At 36.4% G+C, this 24,817-nt stretch overlaps 1 protein-coding gene across 1 annotated transcript; it reads right to left on the reverse strand.

Moving 5' to 3' along the window:
* Nucleotides 1–5,891: 5,891 nt before the first annotated feature.
* LRRC72 (leucine rich repeat containing 72) lies at nucleotides 5,892–24,257 on the reverse strand (the record flags this gene model as incomplete). Its single annotated transcript, XM_081343601.1, has 9 exons — nucleotides 5,892–6,057; nucleotides 6,863–6,890; nucleotides 8,033–8,191; nucleotides 9,758–9,847; nucleotides 15,345–15,458; nucleotides 17,015–17,096; nucleotides 17,715–17,784; nucleotides 22,986–23,059; nucleotides 24,144–24,257. The coding sequence occupies 9 exons, from the start codon at nucleotides 24,255–24,257 to the stop codon at nucleotides 5,892–5,894; spliced, it is 897 nt and encodes a 298-aa protein (XP_081199727.1).
* Nucleotides 24,258–24,817: the final 560 nt, after the last annotated feature.

Here is a 24,817-nt window from a genome sequence, read left to right on the forward strand (position 1 = left end):
ATATATAAAAATCTCCAAGAACTTTTGAGCCCAATTTTACTGGATACATTTAATGAAGTATTAAAAGTAGCAAAGATCCCAAATTCATGGAATGAAGCAACCATTACGTTAATCCCTAAAGAAAACTCCGATTTGACTGTCATTAAAAACTATAGGCCTATTTCTTTATTAAATACGGATTATAAGATTTTCATAACAATAATGGCAGAAAGATTGAAAAGATACTTGCTTGAATTTATCCATAGTGACCAAAACGGTTTCCTGCCCAAAAGGCAAATAAGACATAATGTTAGGATCATATTAGACACATTTGAATACTACGAATCGCATAATGAAAAACAAATGGCATTGATTTTTGATGACGCGTAGAAAGCATTTGACAACGTCAAATGGGATTTCATGCTTACCCAACTCAAACATATGGAATTTGGGGAAAGATTCATAAACGTGTTCAAACCAATTTATTCTAAACAAGAAGCAAAAGTAATTATAAATGGAGAATTAACAAAAAGTTTCCAAATACAAAAAGGTACGAGACAAGGCTGCCCACTATCAGCATTATTATTTGTACTCTCTCTAGAAGTCTTAACAAGAATAATCCAAAAAGATAAATTGATTAAAGGCCTAGAAACTAAAAAAGAGATATTTAAATTACAGGCCTATGCAGATGACTTAGTCTTTATTTTGGAAGAGTCCGGAACAAGACTATTAAAGGTTTTGGAAAACTATGGAGGTGTAGCAGGGTTGAAGATTAACAAAGAAAAAACTAAAATGCTAGTTAAGAACATGACCAAATCACAAGAAAACGAGCTTGCAGAAAAAAATAGTATCCAAATAACTAAAAAAGTAAGGTATCTGGGGATTCAACTGATGGCAAGATGCATCACACTTAAAAGAGAAAACTACGATAAACTAATAGATCAAATTACAGTGGATTTAGATAGATGGAAAAACCTGCAGCTCTCTTTTATGGGGAGAAAGGCGACAATTAAGATGAATGTACTCCCTAAATTACTTTTTCTATTTCAATGCATACCGATTAAATTAGGCAAAAACTTCTTTGAAAATTTAAATAAAATTACAAATTTATTTGGCAAGGGAGGGAACCGAGAATTAAATTCAAATTATTACAAGATGCAAAGGAAAGAGGAGGATTCGGCCTCCCAAATTGAGAAAGATACTATCAGGCGGCAACATCTGCTTGGATAAAGGAATGGATATACCTAAGGAATAGGAGACTGTTAGCATTAGAAGGCCATGACATGCAGACAGGGTGGCATGCAATACTGTGGGATGGGAAACATAAGGCACACCAGTATTTTCAGAAGCATTATATTAGACAGGCACTATTAGATGTGTGGACTAAAATAAAAAAAATAATTACATAAAAATTCCCAATTGGATATCAACATTGGAGATATTTATGCACCCAAAATTTATGAATTTAGGAAAGGTAATTACATATAAAGACATTTTAGATGAAAGTGGAGAGTTGAAAACAAGGGAAAAATTATTAGATCACATAGAGCTGGAATGGTGGGCATATCTGCAAATACAATCACGATACAGAAAAGAGAAAAAAGAACCCGGGATAAAATTAGAACGCACAGAATTAGATAAAATTCTATTAGAAACAGAAGATAAAACGATATATCAATATTTATTAGAGCAAGACATGCTAGAAGAACAAATAAAACACAATGCTAATTTGGAGCAAAAATTTTGGCTATAGTATCGATCTAGATAATTGGCAATTATTATGGGATAGGAACAAGAGGCTAACGTTAGCCATCACCTATAAAGAAAATCTATATAAGATGTTTAACAGATAGCATTCCCCCCCCCAAGACTAGCAAAAATGGATAAAAAAACTTCTTCAATATGTTGGAAATGTAGAAAATCATTGCCAGGGACCTACTATCACATGTGGTGGAAGTGCCCAAAAGCTCAAGAATTTTGGCATCTGATAAAAAATTGGCTGGAAGAGATATCACAAATCCCAAAATATCAAATTAAAATCAGAAACTTTTTTATTAGGAATTACTAAAGATAAAGTCAGTAAAGGATCTTTATATTTAGTACTGCACTTTTTAAATGCAGCAAGACTAGCCTATGCTCAGAAATGGAATGGAAAAGAAACCCCCACCGAAGAAGTAATAAATAAAATCTTATCCTGCGCCAAAATGGATAGGTTAACATTAGAGCTTAAGAACAAAACTGAAACAGACTATTGCGAAATTTGGAATGAAGTGTATAAATGGCTAGAGTTAAGGAGGAAGGCTGGGACAAATGTTGATTGGTAAGTCGATAGCATAGAAATCTTTATACCAGTATTCTCTATAAGATAGAATAGAAAGTTATTTAACTATAACTGTATACGATCTAAAGAATATTTACTAGAGAGTTCACAGATTCTATACGTAAATTTTGTTATATTGTAGAGACCTTTTTCTTTTTCTTTTCACAAGGTAATACTAATAGTATTGTTTAAGCCAGGAAAGCTGTATCATGTCCACTCTGTTTTCTGTGTTTTTAACTGTATATTCAATAAAAAAAAATTTAAAAAGGAAACAATTTGATACCCAGTCTCTTAAAAACATTCTTTGAGGATTCCATAAACATGAAACATACTTTCTGATGTATTCGCTTCTTTCTTAAATCAATATCTGGACTTGGCTCTAATGATTTTCAAGATTGGGTATTTCAATTCTTCATTCCACATTTCAAGTATATAATAGTAGTTTTCATTTAATTTCTACTTCATTTTATTTTTGAAAATTCCATGTAAAATTGAATTGTTAATTTCACTTTAAGCACAGTTTCTTTTAAGGATCATAAGATTCCAGGTACCTCTGAAGCTGCTAGGCATCTGGTCCATATAGACATATTGCCTACTGTCTTCAAATATGGATTGTTCAAGTTAGTTTCTTTATGGTTCTGGGTCTAATTTTCACCCTTTACCTATTTAGTAACAAAATATGCTACTTTTAAGGCTATCCTTGTTGTTATACTTTCATTGTAAAATTTGCTGAGATTTCAAAGGGGTAATACAATGTAATTGAGCCAAAACAGGGCAATAATCAGAAAAAAAATTATTCCACAAGAATATATGAAATGAAAACCAGGTAAGCTGAAAATTTGATATATTAAATCTCAGTTTTGCTAAAAAAATATTTTAGGGGTTTTGGCTGCTATAAATTTTCTAGTAATTTATAAAATATATGAACTGATAATTGTAATTCCTTTTAAAATATCTATATAAATATAGATAAAATACTTTAATAACATCCAGTTTTAAAGCAAATGTATTAATTAGTAATCCAACACTGACCTGGTAAATACTGAATTACCATTTCTGTATATCACTCCAAAACACTGCAAAGGACCAGAAACAGGTTTCAAAATATTTCTGTTGGGCACTGTCATACAGGGCATATAATACTGCTAATTTCCTTTAAAATCTTAGTTAAACAAATTAGCAGTGTTATACACTGTCCATACCACTGATTGATAACATATACATATGGTCCTCAAGATACAATTGTAATGGAGCCTGTCTATTATGGTCGCATGTTGCATTGGCATCTCACATAACAATATCCCATGCCTACTCTCCCCAATGCAGTCAGGTTGTTAAGTGAGACATGGGGTGCCTCAGGTGGGGAAGACCCTTGGTGACCTAGAATAGGCCCTGGTCTGTCTGCCCTGGCCTTCCCAAGGCCTCCCTGTTCTCCAAGATATCCTATGCTATACTTCCTGCCCCTGCTCTTGACTCCCATTGTGACCCCCTGGGCCTTAGGCCTGATTCCCATGCCACTGAACTAAACACCCTCTTCACTTGCTGTTTGAAACTTCAAGGCCTCCTAAAGTGCTGGAACAGTGGCAGAGATATTTATAGCCATCAGAATGCAGTTCAGCCGCTGGGTATTTGGCAGCCACTTTTAGAATAGTGCCATATGCGTGAGGGACAATGTAGTTTGCACCACCATTCAGAAACCTCTGAGACAGAATTAGCTACCGCTTTTGGAAATGCACTATGCAGCCACAGGACAAAGCACTCTGCTTTGCTACCTAATGAGGTCTGCATAGCGATGCAGAAAGCAGTTTTAAGGCAACAAAACCGATTTGTCCCTTAGCTGCCATTTTGCCCTGCCACAAGTGGGTGGAACAAAATGGTTGCATATGGATCACCGCTGCATGGCCCAAGGACATGTAGCGTGTCCTTTTGTAATATGTCCAGAAATCTTCAAAAGATAAATGTGGGATATGTGACAGGCATGTAAAGAGCAGGCCCAAGTGGTGTGAGGACAGTGGGATGAAAGGAGGGGAAAGGAGGGGAAGCACTGCAGCAGCTGTAACTTTGAAAAAGGGTCATATGTAGGTTTTGGGGATTCTGGTGTAATATTCAACAGCTGTCAAGTGACCTTTCTGTCTTGACGAACTACCTCTACAAACCATAGGAAAATTTCATTAACAATACTTTCTTCCCACCTCCTGTACCTTTTTAAGGATAAATCACACAACTTTTAAGATTTCTTATGAGGAAAAAATTAGAGAGCTCAGAACACTGTTGCATCTACTTTTATTATCTATATTAATTTGCAGCTAATTTCCAAAATAGCAAATAATACTTTTTCTCTCATTTATGTATGAAATGCAAAATATTGAACTTGGGAAGATGTACTAGGAATATACATAAAACAAAGTATTTTATAAGCAATCCAAAATCAAGACAAGCTGAATTGTTTTGGACTTGCTATTTTTATGCAATAAGTAGGGCAATCCCTTAAACAGTTCAGTATTCTAACTAATTTCCATATTTTTTTAAATCCATGCAAAACATTGTCACATTGAATATTTGCTTCCAAAAGTTAATATTATAACAGGAGAAATGTTATGTAAGACATTCCAGTATGTTTTAATTTGATAGACTGCTTATTTGCTGCCCAATTGGAATGTATAATAGATGCATTCTAAATTAGCAAAATAAAAGTATCTGATTAGCAAAATAAAAGTATCTATGATTAGCAAAATAAAAGTATCTATGGTAAAGACAGCATATAAAATCTTTGTAAAAGAAAACCATAGTTTAATCTGTAAAATAAAATTTAGTTAGGGCTTGTTACAAAGAAAAGAATATGAATACTGGTTAGGTTGGGTGGCTGTGACTAATTTATAGCAGATATTCAAGGCTATCCAGAAGTTGCTAAGTTGCTAAGTTGTCTCACTGGTGGATATATTAGCTGGGACAGCTGGCCCTGGGTTTCAGTAATGTTCAGAGAGCTATATATGCAGACTTTAAAAATTAATGCCAGATAATTTTTTTTAGCTTATTGCATTATTTACAACTTGTGGATGCAAATGAAATTTGACTACTATACTTAGTCTCACTTCAATGGTCCTATAAAGATATTGACACTTATTTTAAATACTAAGATAGACCTTATGGGATAAAATAACTAATCTCATACAGACCGTTTTCCCTACCCGCTCACAGTACTTCTTTACATAGAAGGCAATAATGACTGAGAATTTTCAATAGTCATTGCATATATTTGAAGATATTTCAAGTAATATATTGTAATATAATCCTTATGTGTTATTGTTGGGTGGCAAAAATTGGTATTTAAATTGCTATTATTTCAAAATATACCAATTCTTAAAAAAAAAACCTTGAAACTCCAAGGCTGACCTATTTCAGTAATGTAATGTTATTGCCCTGACCACTGAATTCTTGAATCACACTTATTTTAAAAAGTGTTCCTCATACAATATTAAAACAATAAATAATATTTCCCCCTTAAAATATCTTCAATTAACACTTAGAACATTTAATAGGAATACAATTCAAAAGAAGCTCTTAGAGATAATTTTCTGTAGGAAACAGGCTCTTATCTGAATCTAATAGTCAGTTTTTCTGGTCTTTTCTCTGGATTGCTGCCAAGGCGTTTTTCTTCACAGGTGGGCATTTTCCCCCAATCGACAGTTGAAAATTCCGTCATGCCACGCTTCATTGCCCGCACAAAGACAGCATCTTCTGGATTTGCAAATGGTATTCTTTAAGAGTAACCCCACCCCCCAAAAGTTAGTAAATGACAATATTCTTATTCAACCAATGATTAAATAGGCACTTGTATTGGAATTTAAGCATATTCTAAAAATAATCACAAAAATGGACTACCATTTCTAAAATGAGGCTCCCTTATTTCTTCCTCTGTAATCTCAAAAATTGCTCCAAACTCACAACCAAATTCTGCTCAAATCTCAAGACCTGCTCCAAACCCAAAACTGAACTCTGCTCTGCCCAAAATTAGTTTTTCCCTCAGTGTATTTTGTTTGTTTTTGTCTTTAAGCTAACTCTGACCCTGCTGACTGCCTGGACAAGTCCAGGAGCTTTCCTTGGCAAGATTTTTAGAAGTGGTTTTCCATTGCTTTTGTCCTTGATCTAGGAAGAGTGAGAACTCAAGTTTCCCCACTTCTAGTTACTGCTCTGACCACTAAATCAAACTGGTTCTCAGTATACTTTGTACCATATAATTATGCAAATGGTATACAAATTAAAAAGGGAAATATACATGATATACAAGTTAAATAGTCTAAATATATTCATACCAATTATATCTTCCATTGAAATGTTCTTTTGCAAATCATTTAAAATTCAAGATGGGTGAATCTAGAAATGTTTAAACTTCTAATGTAGCATAACTCTTCATGAAGTTTATAAAATGAGCATTAATGTTTATATAAGCACAATTATCTGTTCAATTTAAGGAGCTATGGCTTGACTTGTCCTTTTACTTAAATAGAACTTTTTATTTACAATATAATCTTAAAATATGGAGAAATTGTTTCAGCTACTTACTTAACTAAGTGATTTCCAAACTTGCAACCTAAAATAATTATTAAAAAATGAATGTTGTATATACCTTTTGTCAACTGACATATACTACTAAACAACTAATCAATTTAAATTACATTCATTTTAAAAAATAAATACATAAAATTATCAATCTAAAATATTTATTCAGTAAAATGTATTGAATTTTAATTTCAAATGGTTATGGATAGACTCTTATAATTTGTAAATCTTTACAAATTTACAATTTGTAAATCTGGCATAAGAAATATTGCTTTTTTCTATTCAGATTAATTTCTATATGTCATGCTTTTTATATAATTTGGAGATTTATATAGTCCAAAGCCTTTGCCACTTAATCATTATTCTGCTCAAGAATCATTTTCAACTTCTAGAAGCAAAACAATTAATTTTAATAGGTGCTTTATATTCATGCAATATATACATACAATAAACATTTTTGTTTCATTTACCAAAGTTCAAAATCTCAAATAGTTTAATTTTTGAACCAGAAAAGCTAAAAATAGATCAAATAATTCAATTATGTTTTATGAATAATTTTTATTGATATGTACAATATAATTACAAATAAAGATCTTTTGAGGTGAAGAGGTAAAATAATAATAATTATAAAAGTTTAGATAATGTTGGAAATTGTTAAACATGTTAGGAAAAGAATGTTGATTGATAATCTATGTTGTTAAGAAACCTGGTAGTTCGTGTGATTAGGACACTGGCCTGACAAGCAGCAAACTCATGTTCAAGGCAAGGTTGACTCAGCCTTCCATTCTTCCGAGGTAGGTAAAATGAGGACCCAGATTGTTGGGGGCAATTAAGCTGACTTTGTAATAATGCCGCTGGGGTGTGTGTGAAAGCCCTAATAAGCAGGCATATACATAGAATGAAGGCTACTGCTAAACTTGTAAGCCGCCCTGAGTCTTCGGAGAAGGGCGGGATATAAATGGAATTAAAATAAATAAATAAAATAAATAAGTGCTGCCATGGGGCTGCGTGAGCTCCTGTTATTTGCTCCAGCTCCTCCCGGAGATATTAAAGAAGCCCCCAACTGGGTGTACACCAGGCAACAGTGATGTCACTAGCTAATCCTTTCAAACCTTGGTGCCTCCAACAAGAGTGCAAAATCTATTCTATTTTAGTAAATTATTGTTGAAATACCTGGAGGCAAGCGCAATGCTTTTGTGGGTGCCAGCCTGAATGCTGCCTTTGGCAACAAAGGTATATCTACTCTCTTCCCAAATCCTATGGACTGAAGGACAAGAGTCTTCTCATGATTGTAGATATGCAGAGCTGATTCTCTTTCTTTTCTAGTTATTTCTGGGGAAAATAAAAAAAGTTTTGTCAGATCATTAAACTATTTAAATACTTTTCATTACATGCTCAAGTCTCTTTGGCTTTTATTTATTTTTTTAAGAGACTTATCACATTCCACAAAATATTCCAGAGACTCCTTTATGTCCTTCCATTCTTTCTTTAGAATATTCACTGAAAATTTCAGTGCCAATTGCCCTTTTAGAGGCATTTTGAAACCTTGCTTCCAAAGGTATTATTGGTGGTTGATCCATAAAATTGAGAAGTTTTGAAATTTATGGTGTGAATAAAATGGATAATAGCTATTTTCCCTTTCAAAATATTATAGCCAGATGTCAATCAATGAAACTGAATAAATGAAATTGGAAAAATCAGAACAAAAAAGATCATTTTTATAACACATAATTAAACTTCAGAATTTGCTACAATATGATGTTTTGATGGCTGCAAGCTTGACTGGCTGCAAAAAAAGTTAGATTAATTCATAGGAATCATGGGTATGAATAGTGACTACATGTAGTTTGCAACCTACTGTCATTTGTTCAGTGACTGTTTGTTACAAAAATCCTGAACATTAAGGTGGTTAGGACCAATCCTTGAAATGCCAGTCATTATAGTACCTTCTTGGTCATTTGTTTGCAATCTGGGTGCTTGGTGATTGGTTTGCAACCAGTTGCAGCATTCTGCAATAATGTGATTGCCATTTGCTATCTTCTTTATTGGCTTCTTCAGAAATTAAAAGGGGAAGCCATCAGGGAAGGTCACTAGTTTCCCTAGTGTACTCTCCCTAACACTCATGTGACCCTTGAACTACTATACAACCTCCATGACCCATGTCTCTTGAACCCGTTAGCTATCATTCTCATGCACCTCCTACCTAGTACCTTCTATGAACTGCACCCCTTGCACACTCCTTCCTCAACCCTTGGTGGACCTCTCACATACACTTGCATATACCCTTCCCATTTGCATAGCATCTTCAATCTCCAATCCACATTCTCATACACCCTCACATCCTTCTTCCACACCACTTTGCACACTCCTCTTGCATGTCACCTCATGCACCCCCTTGCACCTACTCAGACTTGCACCTCTCAAGCACCTCCTTAGCTCCGCTTCTTGGCCTGCAGTGTGCCTCTAGCACAGCCCTCATACTCTTTCACATCCTGCCTCATCCTCTCCATTCCTTCCCATGTACCTCTTGCTACTTCCTCCACCCAGCAGCAGTGCCTGACAGTTTGTGATTTTGTTCAGGAAACCTGGCAGGAACACACTTCACCAAGCAACCATGGGATTCGGTTAACAACAGCAGCTAGGACTACTGAGATTGCTTTTGCTAAACAATATGGTAGTTCATTACAATTGCATCACTTAGCAATGAAAATTCTGGTCCCAATTTCTACTGTAAGTCAATAAAACTCATTTATCCATCAACTATCCAATGCTAGCTCCATCAATAAAACATACAACTATAAAATCCATGCATATTAAACCTTATACAATTATTTTAACCATAAGAATAATACTTTTATTCTTTACAAAACACTTCTCTTGAAAAAAAGAGAATTCTACCTTTTCTGTCAAGCAAAGTTACTGAGGGAATGTGATATATTACATATAGGCGATATCTGCATTCTTGTGACAGAGGATTGTTAAACAGGTCTGCAGAAGTTGAAACACAGAAGAAAATTATTCAGCAAAAACTTGACAATATTCACGCTAATTTCGACTTTGCAAATATAATATGCTATTTTGAATTCAGAAAGTATATTTTTCCTGAACCTTCTCACCCACTGTGAAATGCATTGTGAAAATATGACCACCCTTGCTTTTTGTCATCCTTTGTTCATTATCTTTTAAATGTACCTTGTGATTAACTGGGAAAAGTTACCACTTTAAGCAAGAATCTACAGGTTCCACATCATGTGCTATTCTTTTTTTTTCCTGCCCCTTGCAAATAGACTTGTTAATGCATTTCAGAGACAAATTGCAACTGCAATAGATCTGCCTCTTTCCTAGATAATAATAATACGTAACTTGGAAGAGACCTTGGAGGTCATCTAGTCCAACCCCCTGGTCAGGCAGAAAATCCTATACCATTTCAGGCAAATGGCTGTCCAGCTATTGAGGAACAAGTGGCAAGTTGCTACCAGTGCCAAAGATCCAGACCTGAACAACCATGTGCTCCTGTACATAGGTGGGAGACAACGCACAACCCATGGTCTAGGGTACATATAGATTATGTGGGACCATTCCAGGGACAAACATTCTTAGTAATAGTGGACAGTTATTCTAGATGGTTAGAGGTGGTGCCTGTAAAAAGTATGACGTCTGCAAACACCATACAGGTGCTGAGGGGGCTCTTTGCCACACATGGGTTACCCAACCTAATTGTTTCTGATAATGGCCCTCAATTCACGTCTACTGAATTTCAGGAATTTATCAGGGCCAACTCGATTAGACACGCAACATCGGCACCCTTTCACCCCTCCAGTAACGGATTGGCAGAGAGAATGGTAAGATCAACGAAAGACGCACTGTGACAAGTGATAGCGGGTGACTGGCATCAGAGACTGGCACAATTTTTATTGGCTCAACACACAACTCCATGTACAGCCACGGGTAAGACCCCAGCTGAGCTGCGTTGGGGTAGAAGACTTATCACTAGATTAGACAGACTTCACCCAGACAGGGTGGCCGCAGAGGCGGAACAACCCAACGCAGCTAGGGAACTGTCTGTGGAGGAATTAGTTTGGTACAGGAACTATGGACTGGGTGACAAGTGGATGCAAGGGGTGGTGGTTGACAAAACAAGACCATTGTCTTATGTTGTTGAGGGGGAAGGGGGAAGGCAGATCAGAAGACATATTGATCAACTTAGGAAGCGGGTACCTGAGAGTCTGCAACTTCAACAATCTCAACAAGTGGTTCGCTCAGAGATGGAAGAAAGGCCAATCAGTGAACCACAAATGGACTTGGCGGCGGGTCTACAACCACCAGTACCGACGGCGGCCTTCTCTGTACCAAACGTAACTGCACCTCGTTTTAGGCAAGAAACAACTGAAGTTGGCAGCAAAGCAGTCACAGCCGGACGGCCTAATCAGGAATCTGCCACAGACCACACAGGGACTGTAGAATAGTCAGTGGGAAAAGAGTCCTCGCATGAAAAGAATGTTGTGGACAGTAAGCCAGCTAATACAGAGGCCGGAAAGCCGTCAGGAAGGTACCCTGTCAGAACTCACAAAACTCCGGCCTATCTTAAGGATTACGTGAGACCATAACTGGAGGTGATTGTTGGTGTTGTGACTGGATAATAATTGTTCTCGTGGGGGGAAGGGGTGTTGTGTATGTAGGATGCTTGACTGGCAGAGCCAACCTAACATCACTGACATCACCCAGGTGATGTGATAGGTAAACCTGTCTGGCGGGAAATATTCGACACCAGGTTGGGTGTTACCTGACTGGTGGGAAAATGGAGTAATCGGGTTGGTTAGCTGGTGGGGCATCAGTAGTATATAAGGGGTTGACAAGGGAAGGACCACGGCTTCCATTATGTAATCAATAAACGGAACAGTCATGTACCTAGTCTCTTCATTGTGTCCACACGGCGGCTACGACATAATAGTACAGATAGGACATTTTCCTAGTTTGAAAAGAGTGCTGCGAAAGACAGCTGCAAAATAAGTGTTGCACTGAACTAAGCCAGACATGCTGAGATGAAAGGAATCTCAGATACACTTGCCCTGAATGTACCACCACTATTTTTTATTTTTAGTTATGTGATTCGCGCGCCGTTAGGCGTGCGGGCCGCTACTATGCTCCTCACTCACCTTAACTCATAGTATTGTAGCTTTTCCCAGCAGCCTCTGGCATTTTAAAAGCAAAGAGGGTCCAATCAGCAAGGGCTTAGCTACTATGCTCCTTACCCACTTTAACTCACAGTATTGTAGCTTTTCCCAGCCGCCTCTGGCAGTTTAAAAGCCTAAAAAATGACTTATTTGAAAGATGACTTATTAAGATCATCATCATATTTCAGTAAAATAACATGTATTCAATACATGTTACATCCAGGTTTACAAAGTTGATGAAGTAGACAAGCTCAAGAGAATCTCTATATCCTGATTGTGTATTACCACCCTCCCTTTTATATCGTAGTGTATCGGATAGGAGCTACATTTGTGTCTTCTAAATACAATCTTGCTTCCCAAGAATTAAGTTAAGTTTTAGATCTCTTTGTTTATATAACAGTTTTTGCCTATTTCCATCTCCTAACTCTATAATAAGCCACGTTACATTAAAATTTTAGGATTTGAAGATACATTACTTTGGAAAGCATTTTGGTTTAGTACATCTAGAAAGGCAGTGCGAAAGAATGTTCAAACTATCGCACCATTGCACTCATTTCTCATGCTAGTAAAGTTATGCTTAAAATCCTACAAGCTAGACTCCAGCAATATGTGGATCGAGAACTACCAGAAGTACAGGCAGGACTTCGAAGAGGCAGAGGAACTAGAGATCAAATTGCCAACATACGCTGGATCATGGAGAAAGCTAGAGAGTTCCTGAAAAACATCTACTTCTGCTTCATTGACTATGCTAAAGCCTTTGATTGTGTGGATCATAAAAAACTGTGGCAAGTTCTTAAAGAGATGGGTGTACCAGACCATCTTATTTGTCTCTTGAGAAACCTATATGCGGGCCAAGAAGCAACAGTGAGAACTGGACACAGAACCACTGATTGGTTCAAAATTGGGAAAGGAGTCCGGCAAGGCTGTATTCTGTCACCCTGCCTATTTAACTTATATGCAGAGCACATCATGAGAAAGGCAGGGCTAGATGAATCAAAAGTTGGAATTAAGATTGCCGGAAGAAATATCAACAACCTAAGATATGCAGATGATACCACTCTAATGGCAGAAAGTGAAGAAGAACTAAAGAGCCTCTTGTTGCGGGTGAAGAAGGAGAGTGCAAAACTTGGGTTGAAACTTAACATTAAAAAAACCAAGATCATGGCATCTGGCCCTCTCAATTCCTGGCAAATAGTTGGGGAAGAAATGGAGGTAGTGACAGATTTTATTTTCCTGGGCTCCAAGATCACTGCAGATGGGGACTGTAGTCAAGAAATTAAAAGACGCTTGCTCTTCGGGAGGAAAGCCATGGCAAATCTAGACAGCACACTAAAAAGCAGAGACATCACCCTGTCAACAAAAGTGCGTATAGTCAAGCCTATGGTCTTCCCAGTTGCAATGTATGGCAGTGAAAGCTGGACCATAAAAAAGGCTGAGCGCCAAAGAATTGAGGCCTTTGAACTATGGTGCTGGAGAAGAGTCCTGCGAGTCCCTTGGACTGCAAGGCGATCAAACTGGTCAGTCCTAGAGGAGATCAACCCTGACTGCTCTTTAGAAGGCCAGATCCTGAAGCTAAAACTCAAAAACTTTGGCCACCTAATGAGAAGGAAGGACTCACTGGAGAAGAGCTTAATGCTGGGAAAGATTGAGGGCAAGAGAAGAATGGGACGACAGAGAATGAGGTGGCTGGATGGAGTCACTGAAGCAGTAGACGTGAGCTTAAATGGACTCCAGAAGGTGGTAGAGGACAGGAAGGCCTGGAGGAACATTGTCCATAGGGCTGCGATGGGTTGGTCACGACTTCACAGCTAACAACAACAAACAACATATAATGGATAATGAGGTTTGTTTTTTCCAAGGAATTCTAAAGTCTGTTTTAGACATGATTTCTTTTTCATAAAAAGGAAATCTAATTAATTGCACTTAAAGAACCACTAGATGGCAGCAGTGGAAAGAACACATATTTACACTATTTTTGTAACTTAGAAATTATGTCAATATTAACCAAAACATTTTTCCTATCATAGTATGGATTTTCATTTTAATTACTTGTAGAGTATGCTATCGTGTGTAATCTTTTGTGTAATTTAATAAATTACACAAATATATCAAGATTTAATGTAATAAATGAGTAGTTTTGCTGAACATTATAATTAATACTTTTTTGCAAAATAAAAATAATTCCGTCTATATTCACTGGATAACATTGGTTACTGGACTGTCAATTTGAAAGAATTATAAATAATGTCTTTAAAATTGTGTAGTATTCTGGGTTTGTCTGTTTGTTTGTTTTTAAAATAGATGGCATAATGGCCTTTTATGTATTGTTCTTCAAGTCAGTCTTAACTCCTGGCAATTGCCTGAATTTATATAGCTTTCTTGGCATGATTTTCACAAGCAGGTTGTCATTGCTACTTTCTTAGGGCTAGGAGAGCAACTGGCCAAAAGTCATCCAATAGTGTCCTGCAGCAGTAGAACTCTTCAGTTCCCTGGTTTATAGCCTAGTGCCTTTTACCACTATAATGAACTGACTCTTATTGATCTACTTAAATTATCTTAAATAAATATTCTTATCTAAGAAAAGTGTTCATGCTTCTAAACCAATCTCAACACAGTTATTTTGGAAATGTCCATAACCATCATAAACTTTCTCCCCTTTCAATAGCTGGTATTTTCAAAACGTGGTGGCTATATCTTCCATAGTAGCTGGGATAATATGACAATCATTAATCATCTTTTTAACTTTAGAGTGATTCAGATATGTTCCTGTGAAATGTTCGGTATGCTAGTAATCATTTGGATTTTATTAAACACCTTTAATAATTACTTTACCAAGGAATACTTACTTCTTAGAATTCTAAAAGCCTAGCAGGATGCATGAGTGCATTCCTTGGGGGGGGGGGAGAAAGATTGCCTACACACTCACTTTAAGGTTAACAGTTTATAATCCTACTTCCCTGCAGGCAATTTCATACAGCAGAATTTAGTGGCGCCAGTACTGTCTTGTTATCTTAATATGAAGTTTCAGACTCAGGCATTTTCATCTGTCCCTTGCTCTGCCCAATATAGTAAAAGAACACACACACACACATTAATTAAAAAGTACACAGGTGTGCTGAATTACAAAAAATGTTTCTCAACAAAAGAACCTATTTAAAAAACATTGAAGTATAGTATCCCATTCCCTTTTCCAAAGCTGCTTCTATGAAACAAATGTATTTATGTTGGTACTGTTATTCTATGTGAGAAATACACACACGCACACACACACACACACACACACACACACACACACACACACATATTATTACTTAAGGTATGTAAAGTTCGCAGTCCTTGTAGTTCTTTCATAGTCATATCCAATTTTTTTAGCTGATTGTTGTGAAGCAGCAAGATCTGCAGTGAGTGTAAATTTTTCAGGGCACCTAAAAATGATAATAAAAAATAAGGCACTATAGGAACAACTTGTACTTTAATTCCTATTGCAAGAAAGGCAATAAAACAATTAAAACATTCATGCTTTCTTTATAAGATTCTTGAAAGCATTTGATTGGATGGCAAAAGCTTGATGGACCAATAATCTAGATAAGGAATGTCCAAACTCTTCATCACCTTTTTCATGAAGTTTCAGATTGCTCATCCACCTCCAAACATTTATTACATGAAAATAGTGGTAATCATCTGGAACTGATCATCATATTCTAGATATCAATCTTGCTAAATTCCATCTCACCTTTAGGATGAAGAACTGGCAAAGACCCCAAAAGATTAATTGACCCCAATTGACCTTCTATCATTAGTTGACTGATTCCCAGTCATTTACTGATCCACTTTTTATTCCCAGTCATTTATCCACCCCTGGGATAATACCAGCAATCTTTGGCGATATAGGATTTTGGGGGACTCTGGCCTAGACCATGTTTTGACTATGACCATCAAGTGAAATCATGCCAAGAGGAAAACAGCTGGCCTACTATTATTGAAAACAGTTATTTTGAGAGCTATGGTAGCACAATGGTTAGAACACATTATTGCAGGCTAACTCTGCCCACTGCCAGGAGTTTGAACCTGACTGGCTTAAGGTTGACTCAGCCTTCCATCCTTCAGAGGTCAGTAAAATGAGGACTAAGATTGTTGGGGGCAATATGCTGACTCTGTAAACCGCTTAGAAAGGGCTGTAAAGCACTACGAAGCAGTTATAAGTGTAGTTATAAGTGTTATTGCTATTTAACAGAAATCTTAATAAAATTATAGTAGACCAACATGCCTGTTATTAGCAACTATCAATTAAATTTGACATATGTTTGTGTTCATTTACAACATTTATGATTATGCAATTATGCAAGTGACATAGTTGATGCAATTTCATCATTCACAGAAGTGATACAAATCACTGTTGAAATATAGTCTATTGTATGTAAAACTTCTTTTATTAATATCCACATAAAGAGATTTCACTACATGAGAACATTACTTAAACTCAGGCAGTACAAGTACCAGTATCATATAACCAAGTCAATATAAGAATTCAACTAAAATATGAATAAATTAATCTCAATCATATAAAAGTAACAATTGGAATTTAAGATTTATTGTTGAGTTAAATATTCCATCTATCTCTGGGGAGCTTACTGAGACATACTATGAAAATATTTTCTTTGTTTTAAATATATATATGCCATTCTAAAAGAAACTTTGGAATTGTAATACATTAAAATTACAATTAATACTTTTAAAGCAAAAAATAATTGTTTTTGTGGCATTTCAATTACAGGTAAGGAAAATTAGATAAAAAGGACCATTGCCGCATAAAAATCAACACAATATATGTATTTTCAAAAGAAAATAAATAGAAGAACAAAAGTCCTTATCTAGTGCAAGAATGGCCATTACATATTTTAAGAGAACATTTTTACTGTCCATATATTAAACTTATTTCTTACTCAGAAAAATCAGATAAAATGAAATGTTTAAACAGTACCTGTTATAGTTCTGATATCATTATTATGAAGATATAATTCTGTCAAGCAACAGTTATATTTCACGAATGTTATATACTGAATCTAAAAAAAGAAATTAGAATAGCATTATTATTATTATTTTATTGGTATAGCATAGTCACTTTTACAATGGCTTTGTTGATTTTTTAAAAAAATTCCTTAATAATGTACATACATAGGGTATTTTGGGAAATTTATTCTAATGAGTTTGCTGAATTAAAAGAGATTAGAAATGTACACAATTATATTTCTGGAACTGAACGCTTTTGGATAAATCCAGAACATTTCATTTGTCTTTTCTGTCACTATTCTTGCAGTCTGGACATTTTCCAAAAGGTAATCTGCAAACATGGAAACATTTTGTGATATGCCAGAAAATTGCTGTGATATTCCAGAAAATATCCCATTGAATTTATACACAGCTAGATTCTATGGAATATTGTAGTTTTATGAAGACTCTTAAACATGCATATTTATTTAGCTTAATATGATAAATTAATAGTCCACTATACATACAGTTATGTTTCAGGGAGGTCCCTGTAGCTTTTATAATTTTCATTATAATTCTGAAATTTTGGCTTATTTGTAAATACAGCCAATGGTGCTCCCCTTGAAAGAATAATCTGAGATAATCAGAGATAAGAAATAATTGCAGTTATAAAAATTCTTGTATTTTAATACCTTATTATGGTTTAGCCACAAAGTTCTCAATTTCCGGAACCTTGATAAATGAGGAACATCTTTTAATCCACTGAAAGAGAAATTAATAACTTTATTAGGAAGTGACTAGTGAAATAGTATACCACAGTAACACAATACTCATGACTGATTATTAAACATACAGAAATATTCTTACTCATTCATATTACAATAATTGGGACTAGAATTTCCATTGCTGATGCGGTCATAAAGCACAATATCATGTGATTGTGCCATTTAACGACAGCACTTCGAACAGCCCTAAGTTACTCTCATTGAACACATAATAACAACTTCCTGCTGACACACCTCTTAACTTTGGTTGTGGAAAGGTAGCAGGGTAGATCACAAATGTGACCATGTGATTGCAGGAGTTCTGCAGCAGCCAGAACTTCAAGGACTGGTTGTAAGTACTGGTCATTCAACTCTACCAAACATTTGAATGATTGCTGATTGAATGGTTGTTAACTAAGGACCACCTATATTAACAACTACAGATAGTAGATATGATGCAAAGGATACAGAGAAGACACTAGAAAATTCATCACTAGCCTGATTTGGATTCACATCAGCTTTTCCATATCCATCTTGAATCCCTTTAACTTATTTTAATGGAAACAAAACACATGACTTCAGATTTATTTTTAAAAAATGAAACTAAAACCAAAAACTACACCATATGCAGTTTCAAATATGACTTATATTTTGTCATAAACTAAAACAACTCTGTGGTAGAAAAGGAAAAGCTTTGTCGGCAAGCTTGTAAGCCGCCCTGAGTCTTCGGAGAAGGGCGGGATATAAATGGAATTAAAATAAATAAAATAAATAGTATCTAGAATATATGGTAACAAATGTGTCCTTCATACATTGGTGTCACAATGCCCCTAAATAATAATTTATTTTCTTTATTTTTTCTTTCATGAGTGCAGCTATAGGTTGGAGCATTGTAAGATTAACCAGTTATGGTTTAGCCTACAGATTATGATTTTGCAAGATAAGCTTAAAGCTTAACATTACTGTGAGACTTTGTCCATAAAAATGGCAAATACGCTTAATGGGCTTCACTTACTTCATTCACTTCAATTGTGATGAAGTGTTTTGAGAGATTGGTAAAGGACTACATGGTTTCATGCCTTCCCCCTACATTTGACTCATTACAGTTTACCTATCGGAAGAACCACTCTGTAGAAGATGCACTTTCTTGTGTGCTTCAACTTAGCTTGGCACACCTGGAGGGGAAGAATACTCATGTGCGAATGCTGCTTGTGGATTTTAGTTGAACATTCAACACAATCATCCCTCAGCATCTGGTGAACAAATTGGGCCTATTAGGTTTTAATACTCATTTATGTAATTGGATACTTGATTTCCTTGATAGGCCCCAGGTTGTGTGAGTTGGAAAGAAAGTTTCCGATTCCATCTCGAGTACAGTTCCCCCACAGGGCTGTGTCCTGAGTCCGCTACTGTTCATCCTGATGACCCACGACTGCTGTGCCAAATCTGCTACGAATCATATTGTGCAGTATGCAGATGACACAGCAGTGGTGGGTTTATCCAGGATGACAGTGAAGATGCTTATAGGGAAGAGGTGAAGGCTCTGGTGGACTGGTGCAATAAAAGTAACCTGGTTCTAAATACTGATAAAACAAAGGAGATAATTGTAGATTTTAGAAAGAGACGGCATAGTCATACTCCACTCAGTATCAAGGATGCAGCTGTAGAGGTGGTCAACAGTATTAAGTATCTGGAGGGGGCAGATAACTAACAATCTGAATTGGTCTCTCCACACATCATCCTTAGTGAAGCGTGAAAACCAGCGTCTGCATTTCCTGCGTTGGATGAGGACAGCACATCTTTCTCCTGTCCTTTCAGAGGCATGATTGAAAGCATTTTAACAAACTGCATCACTATATGGTTTGGTGGCAGCAGTGCTTCAAATAGAAAGTCCATACAGAGAATGGTAAGGACACCCGAGAAGATCATAGGAAGCTCGCTCCCTGATATTCAGGATGCTGCTTATAAGTGCTATGTTCGTAGAGCTCAAAGCATTATTAGAGAACCTACACACCCACTTTATAGTCTGTTTCTATTGTTCCTCTGTGGGAGGAGGTTTCTAAGTATTTCTAGCAGGACTACCTGATTCTGTAATAGCTTTCTTCCCTATGCCATCCATCTGATAAACTCACAAGATTAGTTTTTCTTGCCATGCACATGTATGTAACCCGAACTAGACTGTTGTTTCTTAGTGTCATATATGTGGGTATATGCATATTTATTTATGTCATATTATAATAATAATAAAGTTGGAAGGGACCTTGGAGGTCATCTAGTCCAACCCCCTGCTCAGGCAGGAAACCTTATACCATTTCAGGCAAATGGCTGTCCAGTCTCTTCTTAAAAACCTCCAGTGTTGGAGCATTCACCACCTCTGGAGGCAGGTTGTTCCACTGTTTAATTGTTCTAACTGTCAGGAAGTTTCTCCTTAGTTCTAGGTTGCTTCTCTCCTTGACTAGTTTCCATCCGTTGCTTCTTGTCCTGCTTTCAGGTGCTTTGGAGAATAGCTTGACTCCCTCTTCTTTGTGGTAGCCCCTGAGATATTGAAACACTGCTATCATGTCACCCCTCACCCTTCTCTTCATTAAACTACACATACCCAATTCCAGCAACCGTTCCCTATATGTTTTAGCCTCCAGCCCCCTAATCATCTTTGTTGCTCTTCTCTGTACCCTTTCTAGAGTCTCAACATCTTTTTTACATCATGGTGACCAAAACTGGATGCAGTATTCCAGGTGTGGCCTTACCAAAGCATTGTAAAGTGGTATTAGTACTTCACTTGATCTTGATTCTATCCCTGTAAATGCAGCCTAGCACTGTGTTGGCTTTTTTGGCAGCTGCAGCACACTGCTGGCTCATATTGAAGTGATTGTCTACTAAGAGTCCGAGATCCCTCTCACAGTTACTACTATTGAGCAAGGTACCACCTATACTATACCTATGCATTTGATTTATGTAGTATATATTGGAGGTGGGATCCCTTTGAGAGCTGTATACAACAAAATTTCATTTTAATGTATGCTGATTAGTGTACATTCAAAGTGACAATAAGGTTATTATTCTATTATTCTATTCTATTCTTAATTCTTCTCAACAAACCAATCTAAAAGAGAGACAATTTTTATACTGCATTTTGGTTCTAAGATACCTAATTTTGTATTGATAATACCGCTTTCTTTTAAATATCTCATGCTGTCATTTTATTTACAGAATACAAAATTACACAAGCATACAAATATTTCTTCTTTTTATTTGTTTTCTAAAATCATGAATTTACTTCTAAATGTTTTCATTTATCTTCCAACCTGTTCTTATTCCTTAGATAATCTGGTTGCAAATCTCAAACTACTTACTCTTGATACATTTCACTGAAATCATTGGCAAAAAATCTGAAGAAATACATCTGAAGACTTGAACCCAAGGGATCTATTTTTTCCCCAGCAGAATTTCATTTCAATCTTTTTTTAAAAAATGCTCATTATCACAAATGTCTAAATTTATCCTTTATTTTAATAAAACTAAGTTCTTTGGGCCTTGAGTATCCAGATGTAGAGGTAAGGATATCAATTTGCTTGTGATTAAATTTTATAGTACTTTACTATAAAACTAAGAATCTTATCAAATCTTAAAAACTTAAAAATTGATCATCCCAATAAACTTTCATTAAATAAATGCAGTCCTAATAAGGAAGTATTCTATACATGCATATCCATTTAAAGTAAGGCAAAGGAAAAAAAATCAAAATCAAAACATAAAAGAGACATTTAATTAGCCAATCAACATATGTAATATAATAACAATCCTGGGCAGTTTAATCTCTGATAAATGATTTTAAATCTATACATTTTAGCTCAGTGATTTTAAAATGAAATTAGTCTTTATAATTCTTTAAAGATGGATGATTTGTCACAATATTTTAAGATGATATTCCTTATTCCCACTGATTTTTTAATATTGCCATTTTTAAGCCTACTTTCAATTTTATTTCCAATAAACAGAACTTCAGGTCAGATAATACAGAGGTATTATTTCTAATCCAACAAACTATTAATTGAAATAATGGATATCTCTGCTCTTCCTTTCCTTTCTGAAAATCAGGATTAAATACAGATAAGAAAAAAAGAAATCACAGTTTGCTGATGTATCAAATTATGAAAAGCAAATTCAAACTTATTAGACACAATTTCCCTAAAACAATTGAAATCAATGACCTTTAGAAACATGTATTTTGGCATAGCTGTTATATTTCAGGTAAATGAAATATACCCTTTGTCTGTATTCATTACCCTTTCATTTTCTAAAACTTGTTCTGGAGGGAAGCAGCTGCAGGTTTGATAGCTGGCACCGTTTTTTAGGGGGGGGGCTTTGGGAGTTGGCTGGAATTCCAGATTGTTTTGTTGTGACTAGAATTGTGAGACGGGGGTTATATTTTGTCTCTTTTTAACGGAGTGTTGTACATGTATATAGAATCTTATCTTTCTTTGTTATCTTTAATAAAGTTGTTTTTTAAAGCAAATTGTGGAGTTGACTGATGGCTTCTAGCATCCACCTCAGCTTGGCTGAGCTACCAACTCCCACAGTTATTTGGTTTCTCTTCCTGCAGTTCAGTCAGATCCAAGGCAGGGATGAGGATTATCCATTTAGTCCTCTTCCGGTTGCCCCAGAGGCCTGATGGAAATTGGTTCAGAATTTCAGAATAAAGAAGGGGTGGTGGCAACAACAAGATTTAATTTTCTAGTCTCCTGGCATGGATAACCTCAGAACCAAAATACCTCAAAGAGGGCTGCTTCAACCCCAAGGCATCTTTATTATTCCACCTCTCTTTCCAAATAGAGAGGGGTAGAGATGGAGGGGGGAGGGGGAGAAAGAGAGGGGGAGAGAACATTTTAGTTAGGCAATCACTAACATGGAACAAAGTTTGTAATAAAAATTGCTGATGAGCAAGCAAAATGATTCTTATTTACAATTATTTCTATGACTTCAACTTGGAAAATTTTCTAAATTCTGGTACTTAGACCATGCTAAATTACTGGTCTAATAAAATAAAGACTAAACAGTAAAGCTGATACCATACTTCAATTTAAAATAATGGAAAACATAAATTAAGAAACAGCCCCAAAAATATTCTGTCTGCTACTGAAATATTCATTGGTCTTACATAGTATAGCTTAATTATAGTAACAGGTGCAAACAACTTACTTTTCTCCAAGGTACAGATCTGTGACTTCTTTATCATTCCTATAGCCACAAATTTTTAATTGTTTGTTTAAAATCTGAAAATAGATTGTATCAGAAAAATTTATTATACATCAACCAGAGTCCCTCCTCAAGACACATCAGCGGTTCAAAAATGTGAAAAATAAATAAATAGAATAAAGATAAGCACTACAAAAATATTCCAAATTATACAAGGGGCAGTTACATGGCCATGCTCTTTAAAACAACCATTTTGTGAGAATCCATTATCTTTTGTTCCAAGTTTGATAGTTAAAGCATGCAAGTAACAGAGGTGACAACAGCTTGAGGTAATAGGACTTTCATAGTTTTTCCTTGAAGATGTTTTGCTCTTCATCAAGAAACTGTTCTGAAGAACTTCTTGGATAAGAAGCGAAATATCCCCAAGAAAAAACAAGAGTCCAGTTGCCTCTTGAAAAAGGCACCTTTGGAATAACTATGACCTGGATGACTGAGACTCTCCATAGACACCTGGAGGGAATAAATTTGCTTTTCCTAGGACAAATTTAAGCTCTGTAGCTGATATTTCTTCTTTTTTATATACTTTTCTCCTGCAGAAGAATAGAAAGAGCATCCCCTTTCCCCAAGTTAAAGTTCTGCTTTGAGAATCAAAGCAACACCTTTTTCCTATTGCTCCCTAGATTGGCATCTTATAGAACCTCTTGGGTTCATGTATCACCTTAATTCTGCTTTACCTGATTTGCTGCCTAGGTTAACAGCTGGCTGAAAATAAAGAGCACACTTTCAAAAAGGAGTTTGAATGAACTCAAAGGCATATTTTTAATCATAACTGTTGAATAAACTGCAGTTGGCTGGGTGTACACATTGCAGGAAGTCATCCACAATTCCCACAATAATCTAAACCCAAGCCAAACACAACACATTATGTGCCAATCGCCAATACAAGAATAAGATTGTACTCAAACTAAAAGGGAGGCTAAAAAGGGACACCTCCTTCCTCAAAACCTTTAGGGCATATATATGGACTTGGAAGGCTCTCTCCGATTCGAAAACGGTTTATTTTTTAGGAAAGGGGGGGAAGGACCTTCTAGGAGAAAAGGGCTTAAAGACAGACCCCCTGCAAAACTGCCCTAGAAGGAGTGGGATGGTGATGAGACTCACCTCGTTAACAATTTGGTGCTCATCCAAACTGATACTAGATCCTTCTTTGTCCCCTCCTGAACCACACTGAAAGGCTTTTGAAGTCTGTCGGGCATCAACGGACTTTTTCGACATTTTTATCTGGGAGTGGGCGCGTGGCTTCCCAGCCCGGTGAAAGAGGGATACACAAGACGTCCTGGGGGCAGCACTGGGGTCCCTTTCCCGCTGCTCCAGGCTCTGTCCGTCGCTCCCGTCCACGGCTCGTGCACAGAGCAAAGGGGTCAAACGTGCCACGTGCCTGGAACGGTCGCTATGGCGACGGGCAAGCAGCCCGCGCTGTAAACGGTTGTTCTGAAGCGCGCTGAACTCGGCGCGTAGGAAACGCCCAAGAGCCCATCTCTAATCGATGGCTCACAAAATCAGGCAGAGGTAGGCAGTTCCTCCTACTGAGCAGCAATGCAGGGATGCCTTTTGAACATCTTTCCTTCTAGACATAACTTCGGTCTGGCTTATAAAACCACTGATTTTTTACGAAGCCCGTGGTTCATGTAGAAAAAAAAACCACCCAACCAAAATGTAAAAACTGGGATGGGTTCACCATACATGTCCGCAGGCTACTGATCTCCTTATGGCCATCTATCTGGAGGCTTTAATATGAATTATTGCACTGAGCAGGGGATTGAACTGAATGCTTA

Source organism: Vipera berus (genome assembly GCF_964194415.1).
Source record: "Vipera berus genome assembly, chromosome: Z".
Classification (NCBI taxonomy): domain Eukaryota; kingdom Metazoa; phylum Chordata; class Lepidosauria; order Squamata; family Viperidae; genus Vipera; species Vipera berus.